Below are 21,474 nucleotides of genomic sequence, written 5' to 3' on the forward strand. Positions count from 1 at the left end.
CATAGGTATGATCTGACAATTCCTTATCTGATAAGGTTAGATCGTGCATCCATAGTTCCTTACACTAGGTACCTCTTAAGGTTCAGCTCGGGAAATTGATTAGGTAAAGTGTTAAACACCCCCATCCAATGGGAACAAACAATGGGAAGAACAAATGCAACAGCCCAGACGTGGTCGGTCCTTCAAACTAACCTACTCCAAACGCAAGCTCAATGAGGCTGTAAATTCAACAACTTAAATCCTTTTTACCTTTGGTTTATTATCTGACGCCTGTCACAAATAGGGGAACGAGCACCCAACTCTATCAACCGCCTCCTCTTTTCTCACAATGTTATAAGTACTTACCTACCTAACCTATCTTCATTTAATTTGCCTGCCTTTTTTTCTTCCCAAAAAAACTATTTCCTCTTTATAATCAAGAAACTATCGATCCTACGACTTCCGCGACTACTCGCCGTCGCGCATCACATTTTCTAGACATTAACATCTAGTCCGAGTCGCCTTCGCGAACTAAATATTCTATCATCATGGCCGATGTAGATGATGAACTCCTAGCCCTCGTCGGAGGCGACGAGTCGTCTGATGAGGAGCAAGAGCAACCTGCGAGTCCTAGTCGTTCTGTATCTGGTTCACCCGACCCCGAAGCCAAGGATCAAATGTCGAGCAAGACGAAGCACAAGTCTAGCAAGAAGAAACATGATGATTCGGATGAGGAGGAAGGCGAGGCGTGAGTTCCCTAGTCATGTTACTACTTCCTTTAACCCCACATATCGTATCATTCAACATACGCTCTCTTTTCGATTGTTGTTGCCATGCAACAGGCAGAAGATAAGGACAGCCTTCTTGCTCTTCGTCCAAGTCAGCCAGTCTTCTTATTAACCCCACTCAATACCTCGCAACGCCTACTTGAATCGCACCGCAATTCATTTATTTAGTTTATTTCTCAACATTCAATAAACGAACTAAGCTAACTCACGCGCGCCATGCCTCACAACAGTTCTTCTATTGCCTCTCCTGCCTCGCAGAATTCTGCACCCATGGACGAATCTGATTCCGAGTCCGATACCTTGCAGGCTACCAACACCAACGGCAAGATGGACGATGATGATGATAACAAGTACCCCATCGATGGAATTTATGCAAGTGAGGCAGAGAAGGAAGAGATTTTAGCTATGCCCGAACTCGAGCGAGAGCAGTTGCTTGCTAGACGTCAGGAGGAAGTTGATCGCCAGCGACAAAACACCTTACTTCGTCGATTACTAAAAACGAGAGAGGACGATAGTCAGTCGGTTAAGAAGCGCAAAGCTAGTGCTGCTGACCTAGATGAATCCCAGCGCAAGCCCTCACGACAGCGAACAAGAGTTGGTGGTTCAAGAGTGGGCGAGACGAGCTCTGGCATTGAGTCGCTCCGCCGCGCTCGAGCCGAAAAGAACGATCGGCAGCGCCGTAGAGAAGAAGATCGAGAGCGCAATAAGAAGTCACACCTAGGTTCGCGTGATAGTCCCGGTCGCGATGCCGACGATGATAGCGACGTCGAGTGGGCTGGTAGATCAAGGGACAGGTTTTCCAAGTCACGAACTCCCGAAGTGAAAGAGACCCCCCTTGCCGACATCCGTGATTTCGAGCGCGTACGACTTGGCCGCAGCCGATTCGCTCGAGTTTGTTTCTATCCTGGTTTTAACGAAGCCATCACCGGATGCTACGTCCGTATCGCTCTTGGTCCAGGTTCCGACGGCTCTAATGTCTACCGAATGGCTCTTATTAAAGGTATAGTCCAGCCATATACCTCTTGTTTTATTCATGACTAACCATGCTATCCCAGGGTTCACACAGGGAAAGCCATATGCCATGGAGAAGCCAAACGGTCAGAACTTTGTCACCGATCAGTATATCAGAGCCGCACATGGCAAATCTGAAAGGGACTGGCCTTTCATCAGTTGTTCTGACTCGCCTTTTACAGAGGTTTGTGATAATCCTACTTCTCTATTATATGTTTGCATGTCTAATTTATTGTAGGCCGAGTTCAACCGCTATAAAAAAGTTTGCCAAGACGAGGGCGTTATCTTTCCCAAGAGACCAACACTAGACGCTAAAATTGACGATATTAATGCTCTAGTGAATCGCTCCTGGACCGATGCAGAGGTGAATGCTAAGATTGAGCGAGAGCGGAGTCTGCTCAGTAAATTCACGCCTACTGAGCGAAACCGATTAGTTGAGTTGATCGAGGAAGCTAGACGACGCGGAGACGACGCACGAGTTTCGGAACTCCAAGATAAGCTGGACTCCCTCGAAACTCCACGTCTGGCTTTTAAGACCAGCCTCACGCCATCGAATAAGTCGACCAGTTCAACACCAACGCAGCAGGAACGATTAGCAGCTTTGAATGCTGAAAACCGTCGACGTAACGTGGAGGCTGTCCGTAAGGCACAGCTAATGGAGAAAGCGAAGGCGCGCCAAATTGAAGCACGCGTTGCGCGTGGAGAAGATGTCAATGAAGACACTTCACGACGTCTCAGAACCAAGCCTAAGTTTAGGCAGGACATTAATGAGTCCACCGAGCCCAAGTCGACGCCAGCCAATGGCAGTGGTGCATCGACACCTGCAAACGGCACACCAAAGCAGAGTGCTACTACGAAAGCACCACTTCTACCTCATCTGCAGAAGCTGCAGCTACAGAACCACCAGGCAGGGAAAGACAAGAAGGGGATCCCTCAGATTCATAAACCGATCGTGGATGATGATATCATCGCGGCTTTGGATCTTGACATTGAGGTTGAGATTGATTAGACGGAGCGAGCAAATTTCTGCATAATTAGACTGGATTTTGGTTTCCTAGTCAATGTTTTCTCTTTGGAGTGTACGTTAAAGGACGAAGTTTTCTATCCATACGCTCTCGGAAAACAAGTCACTAAGTTAGGTTATTATTCAACCAAGGGCAACTCTACCCAAGACATAGGTCTAGGAGATGGCGTAGATGGCGTTGAGGATAGGTTCAATTGGACGGTAGCAGAAGATAGGAGCATAGCATCAACATTAGGCATAGCTACATATAATCTTCGCTACCTCTTTCAGCCAGTGCACGATAATTAGTCAGGTAGCTATTTGAAAATGAAACATGATTATCTGCATTCGAATAAGATACGCGTAAACCACTAGGCACGTTGCATATGTGATAAAATGGAGATTTTTATTTTGTCTAGATTCGTTAGGAATGGCGTAAAGACACGGCGCTCCCAGGTACCATGTTGATGGTCGTCAACCCCCCCGGCGCTGAGATATGACAGTGGCTAGCGTGGAATGCCGTGGGATTCCACGGAGTTTGATGGTTTGCCGTAGTTAATCTTATTGGTAACATTTGTAATACTGACTAAAACCTGGAACCGGAGCCGCAACTTAGTGGCATCCCGGCGGAGACTTATTTATGGCCTAGTGTATGTCAGCCATTCTAGACTCGATCCGTGGACAAATTTCAACACTGCTCGAGACGCGGCGGCAGCGGTTGAATTTCTATACCGCTATTTGTCAGGATGGCAACATACGATGCTATGTACTAAGGAGATGGACGAAGGTGAAATTTAGTATTTAATGTAGCTAGGGCTCGCAGATATTTTCCAATGGAAGAAATCATCATCATCAGAAGCAAAGCTGCCTTGTCAAGACTACCTCTTTAACCTACTGAAAGTACCTAACTATAAAATATCTTAAGCTACTCTCTTTTACTCTAAATCAAAATGCCTGCTAGACGTTACGATTCGGCCGCCGTCGATGTTTCGCCTCTGGGCCAACCTCTCAAGTTCGAGTTCTCCGGGAAGGTTGCAAAGAATCGCTTCTACAAAGCCTCGATGGCTGAGGATCTAGCAACCTGGAATGTTGATAATCTCGAGGAGCGTGGTATCCCGACCAAGGAGCTCATTGACTTATATCGAATGTAAGGATAGCTATAGCCAGACACATATATCCTCATAAAGACTAACGTGAGAATTTAGATGGGGAGAGAATGAGTGGGGTATTATTGCTACCGGAAACATTGATATCGAGTTTGATATGCTAGATGCTGTCGGCGATGCCATCATTACTCCAGAATGCCCCCTTTCAGGCCCACGCTTTGAAGCGTTTCAAGAGATGGCCAAAGTAACCAAGGCGAATGGTAGCTTGATCGTGGCTCAGCTTACACATCCCGGGCGCCAACTGGCCGCCAGGATTAGAGAGGACACGATTGCACCGTCGGCGATTCAGCACCGTACGTAAATATCTCCTTTCTCATGTATCATGACGATGGAACGCTGACAAGCATACCTCACGATAGCCCCGAAAAATGGTTCAGTCTACGCCAAGCCCCGGGAGGCCACGAAGGAAGACATCGCACGTGTCATCGACGGGTTTGCACACGCCGCCGAGTACCTAGATAAAGCTGGGTTCGACGGCATTCAACTTCACGGAGCACACGGATACCTGATCGCACAGTTCCTGTCCGAGCTTTCAAACCAGCGTACCGATGAGTACGGCGGCAGCATCGAAAACCGCCTACGTTTTGTTTCCGAGATCGCCAAGGAGATCAAGAGACGCGTGCGCCCAAACTTCATCGTCGGTATCAAGGTGAACTCAGTCGAGTTCCAAGAGAAGGGCATCAAACCCGCAGAAGCCCGCATCATGTGCGAGACCTTCCAGGCGCTGGAATTCGACTACGTCGAGCTGTCGGGCGGCAACCACGAGGACATCGGGTACGGCTCCAAGAAGGAGACCACGCTGAAGCGCGAGGCGTACTTCCTCGAGTTCGTCCGCGACATCGTCCCGCACCTCTCCCAGACCAAGAAGATCCTCACCGGCGGGTTCCGCACGACGGCCGCCATGGTAGACGCCCTCCACATCCTCGACGGCATCGGCCTCGGCCGCCCCGCTGCGCAGGAGCCTCGGCTCGCGGCCGATATCCTATCCGGGAAGGTCGCGAGCGCCGTTCGGCCGGTCGACGGCGTCGTGAACGACGTCATACTCTCCCTGATGAGCGCGGGCTCGCAGATGACGCAGGTAGTCAGGGGCCAGGAACCGTTCGACCTCAGCGACGAGAAGGCGTTTGCGAGCTTCCAGGCGGACCTGGGGGCTCATTTCCAGAGGTTCGCGGCGGCCGGTGGAAGCTTGGAGTTCCGCGGCTTCCCGGAGATAAGCGATCCTGATAATACTTCGCATCCGTATGGTGTTCCTTATTAGATAGATCAGATGGTTTAGACTAGAAGGGCTATTGGGGTTTTGCGCTCAAGTTTCATTATTGTCTTAGGTACTTTGAGTATTTTGGTTAGCAGTTCGACATACCTATAGAATAACATGTGTTAATAGATAAATACGATAGATAATGCATATATACTCGATACCTTCTTAACATTTGAACTAGGTACTTTGAATATTAAACTCATTATATATAGGTACCTAACTTTAAGATGAAGCTCAAGGCATCGATGGTGCTAACCACGACGACTTATATATCGAAACGCATATAGGCATAATGCTTTATGAATGCATAAGAGATATGCAATATATAATGCCAAGAATTCCTCTTTTACGACCAAAAATCCATATATGCCATTTGTCAGCAGTCCGTTTACCTCTACCTATGCCCCTTATTCTCACGAGCTGACCAATTTACCTATTGTTTTTTTTTCATTGCTTTTCTTCCTTGTACCGAGTAGATGCTTTCTATATTTATTTATTTTTCCGCCTAAAATCAGTTCCTAGAAAGAATCTGCTGTTCGAAGTCGTTTATAAGTCCGTTAATAAAGATGGAGACTAGTTCTCGTCGTAAAGCATGTAGGTTAGGTCACCGTACAACCTTTTTATATTGAGACATCGCTAATGATGGCACATATCGCAGGCGATACTTGCTTCAAGAAGAAAATCAAGTGTGACATGCTGAAGCCAGCGTGTTCGAACTGTGTACTATATAAAGTGCCGTGTAGCACAACTGTAGTTCGAAGAAGAGTTGCCCCGGTTGCTCAGAGGGAAGCACGGGCAGCAAGCACCGCCGTGAATGGCGATAGTCTCGAGGCTCGTCTTGCGCGGATCGAGGCAAAGTTAGACAGGATTAGCGACCCTAACGCATCCACGATAGCAGATCAAGGGTCTAGTGGCACATCAAGTCAAGCTGTGGGATCTGCTATTTCGTCGATCGATACTTCCTCAGGGGCATCCAGTCCGTGTATTTTGGAGCGCCATGGGGAACACTACGTGCCACCTCTCACTGAAATATTGCCGATTATCGAGGACTACTTCCGTGATTTTAATACTGCCCTGCCGCTGTTTCACCAGCAGCATTTCATGCAAATGGTTTTGGACTTCTATTCCGAGCAGGAACCTTCTAAGAAGTCTAGGGCCGTCTGGGCTGCTATAAACGTAGTCCTTGCCCTCGGTTTCCGCATCCGCACCGTTGAGACAGACGAAATCATAGTTAGATTTGACGATATTAAAATCAAGCATTGCATCGACAACGCCCAGAAAGAACTGGACGAGCTTGTGACGCGAGAAGAAGACACTCTCGGGATAGAAGTTCTCTTAGGTCTAGTTTGTAAGTCTCATAACTAGCGAATTCTAAACGTCGTTTGTGGATAATATCACTGACCCAAGTGTGCTTTAGTGCTCTTCCAGACAAATACCGACCAGAAACCAGCGTCGGTTCTGATTAGCACCGCTGTTCGACTAGCCCATAGGCTCGGGCTTCACATGAAATCAACCTTGTCCCAATATTCACCGGAGGTCGCACGCCATAGAAGCAATATTTTCTGGCTCTGTTACTACTTGGACAAAGTAAACCTAACACCTCCATCTTAGCTCCTTCGTGGCTGATATTATTTAGGACATCTGCTTCCGCTCGAAAATCCCCTCTCTCCAATGCGATTACGATTTGGACTTGGACCTACCCGAAGACAATGGCAATTATCTTCAAAGTATCGATGGGAATTCACAACTCAACTACCTCCGAGCCAGAGTCCAACTTGCCTACCTGCAAGGGAAAATTTATGACTACCTGCTCAGCAACCGCTCGTCCAGATTATCGCTCGAGGCTCGCCAGGAGAGGGTTGCCCACCTTGCCGGCCTCCTGAATCAATGGGTATTGACAATACCAGAATCGATGCAGCTCGAAAAGATAACCGAGACAGTGGCGAAGGCACCGCTTTCTCATATGATCCTTCTATATCACACTTACCTAATGTGCTATACGGTGCTTAACGGTCTCTACTCTCTCGACTCGCCTTGGTTAAAAGCGATCAATGGAGTTGGCGGTTCCCTTCTTCGCAGTTTCGACAATCACGCAAGCCCTTGTACGAGGCATCATCAACCACTACTACCTCGTTTTTGGGACACGTGCGTGAGAGCTAGTCGCGGATGTTTGAACATATTAAACAATAAAAGCTATAGTGGATGTAACCTATGGTGAGTATACCAAACCGCGCTTTATGGAAACTATCATTGCTAAAGATAGGTAACCCCATGTAGGCTCGGCGGCTGTGCCTACTTTTCTGCATTCATTGTCTTGCTAGCTAATATAGTATACTGTCCTTCGCACGAGCTAGTGGATCACGATCGAGAACTCACCAAGATGACAAAAGAGCGCATTGGGAGGCTACTGGACTACACCGGGTCGGAGTCTTTCAAGACTCTCCAAGTTGTTCTTACAAGCTTGGAGCAGGCCGCGAATTACGCGGTCGAGCGGGCGAAGGGCCTTGGTAGGACTTTTGATCCTATACCGTCTACTACGTATTCTCATTACGCGTATGCTCCATCGCAGTTTGGGACATTTCCCAACGGCGTAAGCCAGAACATGGTTAGTGGGCCCCAATACAGCGTGCCAGGTGCCGGGGAGGAAGATTATACATAACTAAACATATCCAAATGCTATCTAGATTGGTCATCCCGAGGTGCCGGCTCAGGAGTCGGCATGGCCCCAAGATTCGACTTTCGGGATTCCCGGCAGCGCCCTTGCCGGATTCGATTTCAGCGATGAGCTGTCGGTACCGGATTTTATGAGGGGACTCTTCTGAGAAAAGGGGCGCATGCACCAACGGAATCTCGCGCTTGGTTGACGGGTAAGTAAGACATGTGTGTAATGAGATGAAAACTAAAAGGAGGCGTATTGTTCTGATTGAAACAAATAAGCATAGGTGAGAAAGCCCCTGATGTAATTTGTCAATTTGACATTTACACCAACCTACACTAGAACGGATCCAAACGGCGATGACGATATGAAGGTAATAATTCTAAGAAGGGGAATATTATCGATGTGCCCACGCAGCATAGAATTAGAGCTCATGTACTGTAATTGGGTACCTTGACAACAGGCTTGGATGATAACATATCTGAAATAGATGATTGGCTCAAGCTATGCTGAGAAATGTGGAACACGGGAGAGCCAAGTTGAATTATGATGTCATGAGTCGGTGCAACAAACATAACTCTGGCCATTGAGAAGGTTGGGATTACAACTCCCGATCAATAAAGTGTGTAAGGATGCATTACGACATGCAAGTTAAGACTTTAAGTTATTAAGTTAAGTACCTATAGAGCCGTGGGGTAGTGATAGAATACATACCTAGGTAGGTAGGTAGGTAGGTACTTGATCGGCGATGGGAAGGAAATAACAAAAAGTGATGAAGGTTTAAACCATTTGATTCCCGACCCCTCAGTTACGATACCTGCATGTGTCGTCCCCTTTATGATTTCAGCCTGACGGATTATTCGTAATACCTACCTCTTAGCTCTATCTTGCTATAATAGCTCTATCTTGCTCTACATATATATCTTTACCGTTTCGTCTTGTTTCATGAATTCTGCCAGATCCCTCTCACGACCTTGTATAGCTCGTATCTTCCTTAAGCCTACTAGACTCATCTCTGTATCTGCAATTAGAGCTATGCCTCAATTCAAGCTGAAAGATGTATCCTCTTTGTCACTACAACCCGGTGACAAGCGAGAGGTTGAAGTCGAGGGCGTCGAGGGCGGTAAAGTTCTTCTCCTCAATGCCGGCGGCAAGATCCAAGCTATGGGCCCCAAGTGTACACATTACGGTGCTCCTCTCGTAAACGGCGTCTTAACCAAGAGCGGTCGGTTGACCTGCCCGTGGCACGGAGGTTGGTGTTTTCCCCTCGAACATTTTCTACTAGGCACCGAACTAGTAACTATAGTTACCTAACTAATCTTACTTTTCTCCTATCCATGTAGCTTGCTTTAACGGCCAGACCGGTGATATCGAGAACGCCCCTGCCTTAGACGCCCTCCCCGTCTTCAAAGTAGTTGAGAAGGATGGTGCCGTGTATATCGAAGGCGAGGAGGCGACGATTAAAGCCGCGAAGCGAAAGCCTAACTTCAAGTGTCGTACCAGCGGCGGGGCACAAGCTGATAGAGTCGTCGTAGTTGGCGGCGGCAGCGGAGCAATTGGAGCCATTGAAGGTCTAAGGGAGAAGGGTTTCTCTGGCCCTATTACTATGATATCTAACGAAGGCTATCTACCCATCGATCGAACTAAGCTATCTAAAGCCTTAATTACGGACCACACCAAGATCCAGTGGAGGGATGAGGAGTGGTTCAAGTCCGGCTCGGTCGAAGTAGTGTATGACGAAGTTGTCGACGTCGACCTTGTCGGCAAGGCTGTTGCCACTAAGAATAAGGAGAGATTTGTATACTCCAAGTTAATTTTGGCTACCGGAGGTTCACCGCGGAATCTGCCTGTGCAGGGATTTAAAGTGCTTGAGAATATCTTCCTACTTAGGACGGTTCCTGATGCAAAGAAGATCGTGGACGCTATCGGTGATAAAGGCAAAAAGATTGTCATCATTGGCAGTAGCTTCATTGGCATGGAAGTGGCAAATGCTACAGCTGCCGAAAACGAGGTGACGGTAGTTGGTCAAGAAAGCGTTCCATTAGAGAGAGTATTGGGCCAGGAAGTTGGTGCCGGAGTGCAAAAGTTATTGGAAGGGAAAGGGGTCAAATTCCAAATGTCAGCAGGCGTCGACAAAGCTGAACCGTCTGGCTCGAGTCCATCTAGAGTGGGCTCGGTGCATCTGAAGGATGGCACAAAACTCGAAGCCGATCTGGTCGTGTTAGGTGTTGGCGTGGCACCGTCGACGGGATATCTCAGGGAGAATAAGGTAATCCGATTGGAAGAAGATGGATCATTAAAGACGGATGAGAATTTCCTCGTGGTAGGACTCAAGGACGTCTATGCGATCGGAGACATTGCCTCATATCCTTATCACGGTCCTGGAGGTCAGGGGAATTACACGCGAATCGAACATTGGAACGTGGCGCAGAACCAAGGAAGAGTCGTGGCACATCATATCGTCAACCCGTCGTTGAAATCCGACTTCTTCACGCCAATCTTCTGGTCGGCTCTCACGGGACAATTGCGATATTGCGGCAATTCGATGCATGGGTGGGACGAGCTCGTCTTACGGGGTAACCCAGGAGAGGGCAAATTTGTGGCATATTACTGCAAAGGCGAGACTGTGGTAGCGATGGCCAGTATGGGAGTGGATCCGGCTATGGCCAAGTCGGCGGTGCTTATGAAGATGGGCGCTATGCCGTCTAAGACGGAGCTTAAGGGAGGGCTAGACATTTTGACTGTTCCGCTACCGGCTTAGGGATGCAGTTACATTAGGTACCTATTCGGGATTGGGGGGTTGATTTTGATTTGTGTTCCTGAATTAGCGTCTGGGCCGGGTCATCGGGGAATCGGTCAGCTAGTATTATTACGTATAATCCGTACAAATGAGGCAAACAGCAAGCGCGAAATGAATTTCAAGTTGTAATAATTATTTGTTCTTGTCAGGTACGGATGCAGATGTAAGTTCTAATGTACCTACGCTAGCGTGCTATGTTAGGTTAGGTACCTTAGGTAATGTAAGATGCAAGGTACGCGGTGTGTATTAATTGGGCTAAAGTGCGTCATCGCGCACCCCTCGGCACGACGTATCACTGGATAGGTAATCCAAAGGATGGCCAAGACGATCGGCTACGACCAAAACCACGGTAACATGGCGATTCGTCCATGTGACTATTTACCAACCACTTCATTCAAATGGGACATTTATATGAAATAGACTTGCCTTCCTTTAACCAGCAGTTATCTCATTTGCTTCTCGATTTTTGCCTTCTAGTGTATCGTGAGATGTCCGCGTCTAAGACACTCCTACGTATACTAACAGGTATTGTACATACTTCTATAAAAGTACCCAAGTATCGTGTATACATACATTAGGTATTGTACATGACTAAATCTTACATGTTGAAGTTAAAGTAGCTAACTTTAATATTGATTACGGACCCCACACTTGATCTAGTTAATCATCCTTCACTCCACCACTTACAACCATTTACACGAAGCGACGCGGGAAAGCCATCTTCACCTATACACCTAACTAAACCTAGCTTCAATTTTGGCTTCTTTTTGTCATATTATTTTTTTTATTATACCTTTTCCTTTACTCTTTTTTCCCCTCATCTTTTTCTTTCGGCTTCCCTTCCTCCCCTTTTGTCCTTCTCGTGGCTGGCTGGACTCGAAGAGATTCGCGTCGAATAGTCCTGAGTCAGCCCTTTCGCATTTTCCCGGACGGGCGAGCTGGGCGAAAGCGTGTCTCGCTCCACCCGTCTTCCTCGTCCACTGTGCGCCAGGCAATCAAAGGAGACGTCTTTACACTACTGCCCTTATCTTGGCGACCCCTTAATCCAGCATGCTGATCTCTCAGCTCAACACGCGCAACGAAGCGATCATTAGCCATCGTCATGGCTGAATTCTGTCACCCTGCCGCGGCTGCCGCTGCCGACGACCGCGAAGACGTCGATCTGTCCGCCGAATCCCAAGAACCAGGACCTCTGAAGTGCTGCTGTGGGTCTGTGGAGTGCATCTTTCTAAGACATAATTATTCTGTTCTTGCTAGTGTCGAGAAAGATGTCCACAATGCTGCCCGGATGGGCCAGGTACGTTTTCTATTACGTGGTCATCACTTATATGTTAGCTGTGTCGAGATCCAAGCCACGAGAACTCCTATAGTAGTCTGGTCGGCTTCGCCTGTAGCTCTCTTATACCATATCACATCATATCACAGCACAGCACATCACATCACATTCCATAGTTTGTTTATCCCCCGCTACAAGCAATAGGTGAAGTACTACGAAGTACCATATTAGGAATGCGCCTTGGCGTCGCTGTGTCGTTTTACTCGTTGTGCATTTGCAATCTACATTCCAGAACACCCGCGCCGTAGCAGCTCCCTGCACAAACAGTCAGCGATGACGGTCTACCAGTCTCTAACATTTGCGTTGCAGGCCTTGCTCGTCCGCCACGAAGCTTACATGGCGGATGCGGAACGAGATCGTGCTGAGCTCGCTGCTCGGATTGAGCAGTTAGAATTTGATAACAAGGAGTTGGAGGCCAAGAATGCAAAGACGATTGAGGATAACAGAAACTTACTGGATCAGCTCGAGGCGCTCAACAACACAGTCATCGATTCTGAAAGTCACATTAGATCCCTTGAGGCCTCCGTCCTTTCCTCGCAACAGTCGGTTCGTAGGCTCGAGGGCGAAACGGCGCGTGCTGCTGCATTAGAGCGTCAGCTTCTAGCCTTAGAGCAAGAGCAGGCTGAATTGCAGAGTCATCTGAGTTCCTCTCGTGAAGAGGCTAAGTCTGCCATATCGAGATGGAAGCGAGCCGAAAGGGGTATTAGTGACTTACAAGAACAGCTCGAGCGAATGGAAAGGGAAACGCAAGAAGAGAGAGAATACCACGTCGAAATGATAAGCAGAGTAGAAAGACAGCGTGAGATGGAAAAGGAGTTGAATACTGCTGCTGGCCGACTAAAGGGAGCAGCAGCAGCCAAGTCGCTCGATCGTGTCAGTGGAGGAGGCAGCAATGCCGTATCGCACTTTGTCCGTGATCTCCTCCAAGACAATGCCAACCTGCAATATGGTATCGCCGAGTTGCGGGAGATGCTTATGAACTCCAACGACGAGATCCAGGCTTTGCGCGACCAGCTCATGTACCACCAGCCCTTGGGAGACGAACTAGCTAATGCTGCTTCCACGCTTAGCGCGGAGCTCGAGTCTGAAAAGGAGTCGCCTGAAAGGATACCTCCTAAGACTCCACATGAGCTTCATATTCACCACCATTTCCATTTGCCGAAACCGAAACAGGAAATGAAAAAGCCGCGGAAAAAACGACAAGGAGTTACACCTGGGGTATTTACGCCACCTGGAAGTACAGTCCCAAGCACGCCTCCAAGTGGTCCTACGCGACCACAGCTTGGTTCGCATACGCATAGAGATTCGCTCCTCTCCAATTGTTGGTCAACATATTCAGACCAACGGTCTGATTTTGCACTCTCATCCGTTCCGAGCACGCCTGTATCAAACCGCCGAAATTCGCTTTTCGATCACCATACAATAGACTCATTCCCTACTTCACCCACGACTAGTATCGACCCATTATCTCCCACGTGGCATGCTACTCATCAGAAGCAGCTGTCGAACGTATCTTCACGAAGTTTTCGATTCTCAACAACATCAGCTTTGGTACAACCATTCGTTACCGACACTCATCCGATTGTCGAAGAATCTGACGATGGGGATAACCCTCCAGATCTAACCTCGGCCACCGACGAGTCTACCGTAGAAGACGCAGTTTCTTCTAGGGACCAAGACGCTACGATCGATGATGTTTCTGCCGTAGATGAGTCGGGTAATAACCCGGTGCCAATAGTCAGGCTACGTAGAGCTTTATCGCATGAATCCATCATATCGCTCTCCGGCGGCCTTGATATCCACACATTAAAGTCTCGGCCGAGTCAGTTGACAATCCGCCATATAGGTTCAGCCTCTTCTGTGACGGGGAGTAGTGATGTTACGGCGCGGCCTATGTTGTTACGCGATAGCGCAAAGCGAAGTAGTACGCTCCTCCGCGAAAATTATTCCTTATCGCCAGTAGGAAGTTTACAATCCATCTCGGACTCATCCATGCTAGGTTTCGGGTCGTCAAAACTTAGTAAATGGGTTGGCTGGCGGCCATGGGGTGGCGGCGGCGGTGGTGGAGATAGTAGTTCTGCCGCGAGCAGCACATCCGCAAAGACGGTCAGAGACAATAGTCAAAAGTCGAGCGGTCGTCCTCCTGGTATCAATCAGCAGGGCGCGATACCCGGGTTCTCGGAATACTTGGCTGCGGCTCAACGAAGAGTGCCACCCCCTAAGATCCGACCTGACGACGTGGATCGCGATGCGTTAAGGGAAGGGCTCGGAGGATAACGACGTTGGCGTATGCTTCCTTGGTCGACTTGTCCAGCCTGGAATTCGATTATCGGGATGCAGTGTCCCGTGTTTTCACTTGTACTATACATTAGACCTTGCAAGCCCTGGCTCCGAACACACTGTTCGGTTACTGTATGCTAAACTGCATACGTTGATCGGATGGGATGCACTATCCAAGCTACCTTTTCTTTTTTTTTTTCTTTTTTTTTTCTTTTAATATTTCTCTTTCGCACATTTTGCATCGCGGGGGAGTTAGTCATTGTCATATTCAGGCGGGAGAAGACCGCAAAACCGAAAAGCATATAGGATGGGATTGTATAACATGGACATATGATACCCCTGAGAACAGCCAGTCAGTTAGTTACTCGCCCGCTCTCCTCGTACTTTCTTTTGTCTGTCCATATTATTAAGTAATGTAATGTTTGTTTGCTTGTCTGTTTTTTTTTTTCGCAGATACATTTTCTTGCCCTTGTACTGTATATCCCGCATCGAGGGTGCTAGATACGGTCTTTGGGAGGGATGTATGTACCTATGTATGTACAACCGGTTAGACAAGTAGTAAGACAGGAGTATGGTGTGCAGAGAGATTGGGGGGGAGATAGGGGAAATAAATAGCAAGTAGTAGTAGCGTATACTTGTTTTTTCGTCCGTCAGCCTGTATACCTAAATATATGGCTTTATGAAATTTCTATAAAGTAAAATTGCCTGCTTGCCTACCTGATAGTGGTATTGTACAGTCCGTGGGAGAATGCCATTACGGGTTCCTATGCTACGTCGATGTTAATTTATAATAATTCTGCATGTGAAAACCCCGTTATCGCATCGTTTATCTAAGTTGTTTTTAACCTTCATTTTACGAATGAACTACAACTTACATGAAGTATAATCCCATGAACTCGTATCGGATGTCGAACTCCTATATTCACGCCCTACCTTTTGCATTATATAGGTATATATATAAACCACACGGTACCGCAATAGTAAGCTATCCAAATTATCATATTTTTATTTCCTCGAGATCTAGTAATAGCATAACAAGATGCAATGTACAAATACGGCTACATATATGAGGTACATACATATCCCCATCCCAAAGCCAGAGTGCTAACAGTCTCGCCATGCGTGTTAACTACAATATTATGAGCATATATACCTGGGTAGGTTACCTAGGTAGATACCTAATGTATGTATGTATGTAAACCATCCTAATAGAGACAATAGTGCAAGATAGGGCAAATTCCCTCCGCTTAGTCTAATACACAGAAACAACCAGATTACAAGCTATAGGATAGGGTAGGCAAGTAAAAGATGATAACTCCTCTATCCGCCCTTCGCCATGCTTATTCCGCACTTGGTATACCCGGGGAGCTTATAGTAGATAAATAGCCCTTGTAGGTCTAGAACGGAAAGGGTGTCGTTTAGTCACTGTTGATTCGTTAGCCGTCTCGAAGTCTCTTATCATGGAGCGATGCACGGGGTTAATGGGTAATACGTACTATATTTCCTTGGGCGCCAACAGGTCGGCCTGATAGAGCCAATGATTATCCTTCTCCTCGGCCTCGAGCCAGTCGTAGGGGAACTGCACCAATGTTCCTTGAATTAACCCACACAGCTCCTCCGCTTCGTCGCGGCTGATGAGCTCATACGGGAAGGTCGGCCCGCGTCGGCTACCCTTAGTAGTGGCTCGTCGGCGGCGCCTCGTCGAATTGTGGTTGTAAGGGGTAGCGGTGCTGCCAGATTCTGGCGCGGATTTCTCGGCCGATGAAAACGTAGCCCGTCGATCCCGCTTCTCACCCTGGGCTTCCAGATACGTCGAATCGACCTGGCCCTCGTACGCCGGGAATGGGGTATCTCCGGTGGATTGTACTGGCGAAGGTGTGTCGAGAGAATTCTTAGTACGAACCCTCTCTGCGTCCAACCCAGCATCAGGGCCCTCTTTTTCAGGAGAATGGTTGCCCTCTGAGATTGGAACCTTTTCGTTCAAAACAGCCGTGCTCCCATTAGAAACTACGACTTTGGGATTGTTCTCGGTGTGTTGATCATGAAGCTTTTCGGAGACACCGGGGATTGCCTGTGCCGCGGCTGGTGCCGCGATACCTGCTCCTGCTCCACCAATGTGGCTCATCTGACTCGTCTCAGACTCATCATTCCTTGGTCCTACCATGCTATCCTTAAATCGCTGCGCATAATCTTCAAACTCGTTGTATTCCTTCCACGTGGTTACCTCGCTATCAGGCATACATCGGAAAACCCGTCGATACAGTTTCGTATTATTCGAGGCAACTCTCATCCATATATCATCCCAGAAAGCAGGGTTGACAGGATCACGCATGCACTCCTTGTCAATTCGAGCTTGTATGATGTCCGCAGCTAGAGGGTGCAGGGGCTCATTTGTAGGCTTTCCCGAATCGTCTAATCTCATCGGAGGACCGCCTATATCGGTGTCATCCAAGACCGGCAATGCTGGAAGCTGTACGGGGTGTGGTAATTGAGACCTCGCTGACGGGTCTGACTGGACCGGGGGCAATTCATCATTCCCCTTACCAAGGTTACCCTGTGATGAACCCTTAGAAGACGTCTCCGGATGCAGCCCGCTAGTCTTAGCGTCTGCCTTATGACTCTTGGAGTGTTTTTTTCTATAAGGGAGGACTTCATGCCCGTCCATAACAACTGAATCATTTCCACGATCAATTCCTTTAGCTTGCGCCGCCTTCCAGTTATCCGGCCCGTAACCCTCGACGTCCTTGATATGCTCTTCATTTTCGTGTACTCGTGGATCACGATCTGGTGAGTTGCTTCTTGAACTAGACGAAGTAGATGACGCCGACGAAGAGGCAGACGCAGAGCCAGGACCTTCTTCTGCAGGAACGTCATGGTTGAAACTTTGCCCACGATGGTACTTGATTGGCCCCGGGAGCTCTGAACTCTCTGCAGCTGGAATTTCATCATCGTCTCCATACAATTGGTTCATCTCGGCTTCGAAGCGGGCTTCGGCACTGAGCTCTGCTTGCCTCTCTTCTTCTGTTATCTCATCTACGTCCAGTCCAAGATGCTCTCTCATCAGACGCATACGGAGAGTGTGCGCGAATCGGCCAACCCGGTAAGTCTCTCCTGCCATCGTCGACCACATCATATCTGTATCTCGAACAATAGCAGCAACTTCAGAGTCTCGGTTGCCTAACATTGAGCGTTCGTTGATATTTGCTGACCCGATCAATGCAACACGGTCATCCACGATGATGGTCTTAGCGTGAATATAGAGTTGCTCGGTCACGATCTGATCATGGGCACCGATCCGGCCCCATTGCCTCAAACTAAAGAACGAGATATAATCTTCTGGTTCTATACCAACGGCTTGTAAACGTCCAAAAATTGAATGTGGGCCTCGACATATGCTTCGGTATTGGAATTGCATGATCAAACGAACGCTACTGCCCTCGGCTTGGTCTACCGTATTCTGGAAACCAGGCATGAGAGGGATTAAGATGCAACAACGCCATTCCTCGCCTTTCTCATGAGCTCTAATAATGCGCTCGACCAGGGCATCCCCGATACGGTTGACCACCCTAGTGTTCATAGTCTCGGTACTCGTAATGAAAAATTGGTTTTCCATATAGACGAAGTGCTCGGATTCCTCGATGAGCTTTACGTATGCCGATTGGATACTGTGCTCCCTTATGTCTTTCGGATAGCCTAGAGACCAATCGCCTGCCGAACGCAGGATCTGAACTTCGCACGTTCCAGACAGACCAAGAGCCTCGAGGTCTACCGGGTTAGCATCGGGGGGAGGAAGTAAGAAAGGGGTGGGCCGAGTAGGTTTACGTTCACGCCGTAGGTAATTCCATCGTTGTACGAAATGGCGAGTAAGATCACGCGCCGGCTGGCCAACAACTTGCATCGCAATATCATGCCAAGGCATCCTTGGTACCTTGCTCCTATCGTACATTTCTTCATAAGGTTCGTTGAGTTTGAAGAAGTCTAGGACACGGGGATTCGAATAATCCTTGCCAGGGAAAAGCTGACAATGTTCTGCGTCTCGGGGGCTATCCCCGTCTGGCTCCATACCGGTTGGTCGATCATCCGCAATTGGGTGCTGCGGGTTATCCCAGCGGCCGAAACAAAGATCGATTCCTCCAAGGAAGGCCACATCGTGGTCCACGATGCAGACCTTCTCGTGGTGGGCATAGAAGAATTGGTTCTTTTTCAGCTGATTCGGCGATCTCAGAACTAGGATATTATCGTGGAGGTTAAGGAGCGAGAATTTTGTGTACTCCGAGTCTATAGGTATAGCTTGCTCCACGTTTCTGTAGATAATGATAAATACCTTGACGCCTTCTCTGGCTTTCCTCTGGAGCAACCGATCCAGACGCCACTTCTGGCTAATGCACGCCGGTCGTCGCATATACAACTCGGGGCTCAACCACCAGTCATGAATGTAGATGACATCTTGCGCCATGCTTATGGCACGGGAAACATTCCACATATAATCACGCCCGTCGACTAGCCACTGAGCAAATGCTGCCTTCCGTACAGGTGCAAAGCTGTCAAACCTGTGAGACTCGTGCCATTGAGTCTGCTTCAGCATATCAAGGACAGATTCTTCAAATTGACGAAGTACTGTCTGATTACGGGAAAACAGCTTGATCTTTCGATCTGCAGAATATAGCTTCAGCGTGTGGTGTTTCCCATGGGATTCTTCGTCAGTAAGATGATTATCATCGTCTCCCCTATCTTTCTCGGCCTTTAACTTTGCCCCAAAACGTTTGAGCTTGTTCTTCTTAGATACGACGCGGAAAAGCGGATCAACAAGATAAACATCATAAATATTCATAGTTGCCGGCGATTCGACGACAGCAATGTAATTCTGCCGGACCAAGAACCATTTTCGAGAGTGCCGTGCTATGACCTTTGACGGATTGAGCACTCGTCGAAAGTCGATACCTTTCGTGGATTGTATGTGCAAGTAGCATTCTTTTCCGTGAAAACTGCCTTCGGCAGCTAGTCGCACACCAAGAGCAGAGAGCTCTAAGAATTTGCAGAGGCGATTACTGTCAGCACGGAACATGAGCCAGTGGACCATCTCTTGTAGGTATTTCTCCAAGGTTTTCCTCTGCCTCTCGATATATTTCTTCTTTAGTGCTGCCGAATTCTGACCACCCGCAAGCGATGACTCCCTGTTGTCTCCAAGTCCCGTAGATTGTCGGCGTGGTAAGAAAGTGTTGATGCGCGATCTCTTCCTGGAATTTACCCGCCGATCGTTGTCGCTGGCTGTGTTTTCAGCTGCGGTTCCTTCGCCTGCGGTGCCTTCAGCAACCGTATCATCGGCTCTAGTCCCCGGCGGTCTTTCTTCGTCGTCGGATTCCTCAAGGTTTTGGTAAGTGCGTAAATAGGGGAAAGCCTTTCTAGGAAATCGAGGCTGTTTAGGGCGGTTCCGTTGGTTCACCGTAGTCTGAAGCGTGATGTCGTTTTTCAGAGATAATCTGTATTTCCAGTGAATATTCCAAATTTCTCTAACGCTACGGGTGACAGTCCAGCTCATTCGACTGAGTCCACTACCATACTCCAGGGCGATTGTAAAGATAGTATGTCTCTCGCTGGTACTATCTTCCGGACGACTGTCGATGACCCGTAGGTTAAGCTGCTCAAGAAGGACGGGTATGCGTTTGTTCCCGTGCTCATCTCTCTGCAGCATACTGGCGAGGATGACAACAGCCGGCGTCACAGCCCGCAGTTCAGCCATGAGCTCGGCAGACTTGTAGAAATCGAACTGATCTGTCCTCCTCTTGCCGAGCATTTTTAGTGTATGCTTCACCTGCCTCCATCTCTGAGCACTGAAAGTTGCAGCTCGATCTGCGCTTAAGAACGGTCGTCTTGGTGTCGCCAACCACTCGCCATCCGATGCTCCGCCGCCTGCTCCAAACATCTCAGAAATGCGACGGCGATGACCAGGTGTACGAGGCTGAGGAAGATCAGCATCATCGGCACTGGGATGCACAGTCCGCTGGGAACCAATCCACGAGCTCCCACGCGTCCAGGCAGGCCGCCGACCGATCAGGTGGTCGCGACCTTCTCCCTCAGACATCCCACCACGATGCTCAGCGGCCTCAGGCATCGTTGAACGTCTAACCATAGTGCCCAAACGGCCCATCCTGGGTGATTCAAGATCATCAATCCGCGGAGAACTCGGAGCAGTAAACATCTCCAACTGCTTCAAACGGCGTCGCATCCTCTTCCTTTTGCTCTTAGGCGCATCCCTGTCTTGGCCTTCGTCGGCGCTCGCCTCCACGTCAGCATCGCTTCCTTCCTCTTCATCCAGAGTATCCGGTACACGATAAGACCGGCCTACAACTGGAGAGGTATTCGCCGGGGTGGATGCGTTCTCAGAAGCTCCAGGGGACTTGGGTGGCTGAAGGGTACCGGAGCTACCCAAGGTGGACCTCAGCCTTGAAATCCATCTCTCGCTACGGGATCTGTTTTTTGTATCCTCATCCTCCTCGTCCCATGATCCATGTCTAACATGTCGTGGAGGGTCAAGCAGCACATCGGTGCGAGCAAACTGTACACTACGCCGTCCAGGTGAAGTTGGTTCCCCCTGTGCTATAGCATCTCCGTCCGGTAACTGCACTTCGGAGTTCCTGAGGGGAGACGGGGATCGTACGGCGGCAGCTTGGCTTAGGAAAGTAGGTGTTGAACTATTGAAGGGGGAGAGGCTGTCGTGCGGCCGCCCCGCATTCAGATAGTCGGTTGGTTGTTCCGAGTCTGACCTCGAAGTAGATTGCGTCGGCGATGCATCAGGGAGTGGTAGAGTTTGAACCGATGCGGCAGCGGTTGGTAGATTGTCGCTCGGGGATGTAGAGGACGGCGCGTTAAGACGTGTATGTACAGGAGAAGAGGTACGGGGATTCCCCGTCATAGGTGAAACCGAGTCATCTCGGTCTGGAGTGGACATATTACGTGCCAGGTCAGTGTCCAATTGCTAGAGGACGTAACGTTTCTGTTGCAACTTGAAGCCAGTCTAGGCTTTTCCGACTGAGCGGAAGATGCAGACGTCCCTTGCAGCTCTAACCGTTTTCTTACTTGGGTTAGATACCTTAGGTAGTATTTACATTCCCACGGACGAGCTGTAACAGGATTTGCTAGTGTCGATTCCCTCGTGGATATTCGAATTAGATGTGCGGTAGCTATCGAATAAAAAGG

General features: G+C 48.7%; 6 protein-coding genes across 6 annotated transcripts; 5 read left to right on the top strand and 1 right to left on the bottom strand.

Moving 5' to 3' along the window:
- Positions 1 to 169: 169 nt before the first annotated feature.
- F5Y00DRAFT_225493 (plus-3-domain-containing protein) lies at positions 170 to 3,114 on the top strand. The gene is made up of 4 exons (XM_048006177.1): positions 170 to 727; positions 998 to 1,767; positions 1,823 to 1,962; positions 2,017 to 3,114. The coding sequence occupies exons 1-4, from the start codon at positions 528 to 530 to the stop codon at positions 2,785 to 2,787; spliced, it is 1,881 nt and encodes a 626-aa protein (XP_047869051.1). The 5' UTR covers positions 170 to 527; the 3' UTR covers positions 2,788 to 3,114.
- A 373-nt stretch (positions 3,115 to 3,487) lies between these two features.
- F5Y00DRAFT_225495 (NADH:flavin oxidoreductase/NADH oxidase-like protein) lies at positions 3,488 to 5,556 on the top strand. Its single transcript, XM_048006178.1, has 3 exons — positions 3,488 to 3,928; positions 3,987 to 4,240; positions 4,307 to 5,556. Exons 1-3 carry the CDS (start codon positions 3,732 to 3,734, stop codon positions 5,203 to 5,205), a joined length of 1,350 nt encoding a protein of 449 aa, XP_047869052.1. The 5' UTR covers positions 3,488 to 3,731; the 3' UTR covers positions 5,206 to 5,556.
- Positions 5,557 to 5,596: 40 nt separating this feature from the next.
- Positions 5,597 to 8,609, top strand: F5Y00DRAFT_225497 (fungal-specific transcription factor domain-containing protein). The gene is made up of 6 exons (XM_048006179.1): positions 5,597 to 5,799; positions 5,864 to 6,553; positions 6,623 to 6,792; positions 6,842 to 7,419; positions 7,483 to 7,810; positions 7,890 to 8,609. The coding sequence occupies exons 1-6, from the start codon at positions 5,772 to 5,774 to the stop codon at positions 8,025 to 8,027; spliced, it is 1,932 nt and encodes a 643-aa protein (XP_047869053.1). The 5' UTR covers positions 5,597 to 5,771; the 3' UTR covers positions 8,028 to 8,609.
- Positions 8,610 to 8,896: 287 nt separating this feature from the next.
- On the top strand, positions 8,897 to 10,784 carry F5Y00DRAFT_271604 (uncharacterized protein; the record flags this gene model as incomplete). Its single annotated transcript, XM_048012831.1, has 2 exons — positions 8,897 to 9,113; positions 9,205 to 10,784. 2 exons carry the CDS (start codon positions 8,897 to 8,899, stop codon positions 10,620 to 10,622), a joined length of 1,635 nt encoding a protein of 544 aa, XP_047869054.1. The 3' UTR covers positions 10,623 to 10,784.
- A 277-nt stretch (positions 10,785 to 11,061) lies between these two features.
- On the top strand, positions 11,062 to 14,972 carry F5Y00DRAFT_225503 (uncharacterized protein). The gene is made up of 3 exons (XM_048006180.1): positions 11,062 to 11,238; positions 11,296 to 11,958; positions 12,307 to 14,972. Exons 2-3 carry the CDS (start codon positions 11,764 to 11,766, stop codon positions 14,272 to 14,274), a joined length of 2,163 nt encoding a protein of 720 aa, XP_047869055.1. The 5' UTR covers positions 11,062 to 11,238; positions 11,296 to 11,763; the 3' UTR covers positions 14,275 to 14,972.
- A 549-nt stretch (positions 14,973 to 15,521) lies between these two features.
- F5Y00DRAFT_132695 (phospholipase D) lies at positions 15,522 to 21,342 on the bottom strand. Its single transcript, XM_048004233.1, has 2 exons — positions 15,774 to 21,342; positions 15,522 to 15,702 (listed from the first exon to the last, which is right to left on the bottom strand). Exons 1-2 carry the CDS (start codon positions 21,224 to 21,226, stop codon positions 15,696 to 15,698), a joined length of 5,460 nt encoding a protein of 1,819 aa, XP_047869056.1. The 5' UTR covers positions 21,227 to 21,342; the 3' UTR covers positions 15,522 to 15,695.
- Between the last annotated feature and the right edge of the window lie 132 nt (positions 21,343 to 21,474).

Source organism: Daldinia vernicosa (assembly GCF_022497035.1).
Source record: "Daldinia vernicosa strain CBS 139.73 unplaced genomic scaffold F5Y00scaffold_4, whole genome shotgun sequence".
Classification (NCBI taxonomy): domain Eukaryota; kingdom Fungi; phylum Ascomycota; class Sordariomycetes; order Xylariales; family Hypoxylaceae; genus Daldinia; species Daldinia vernicosa.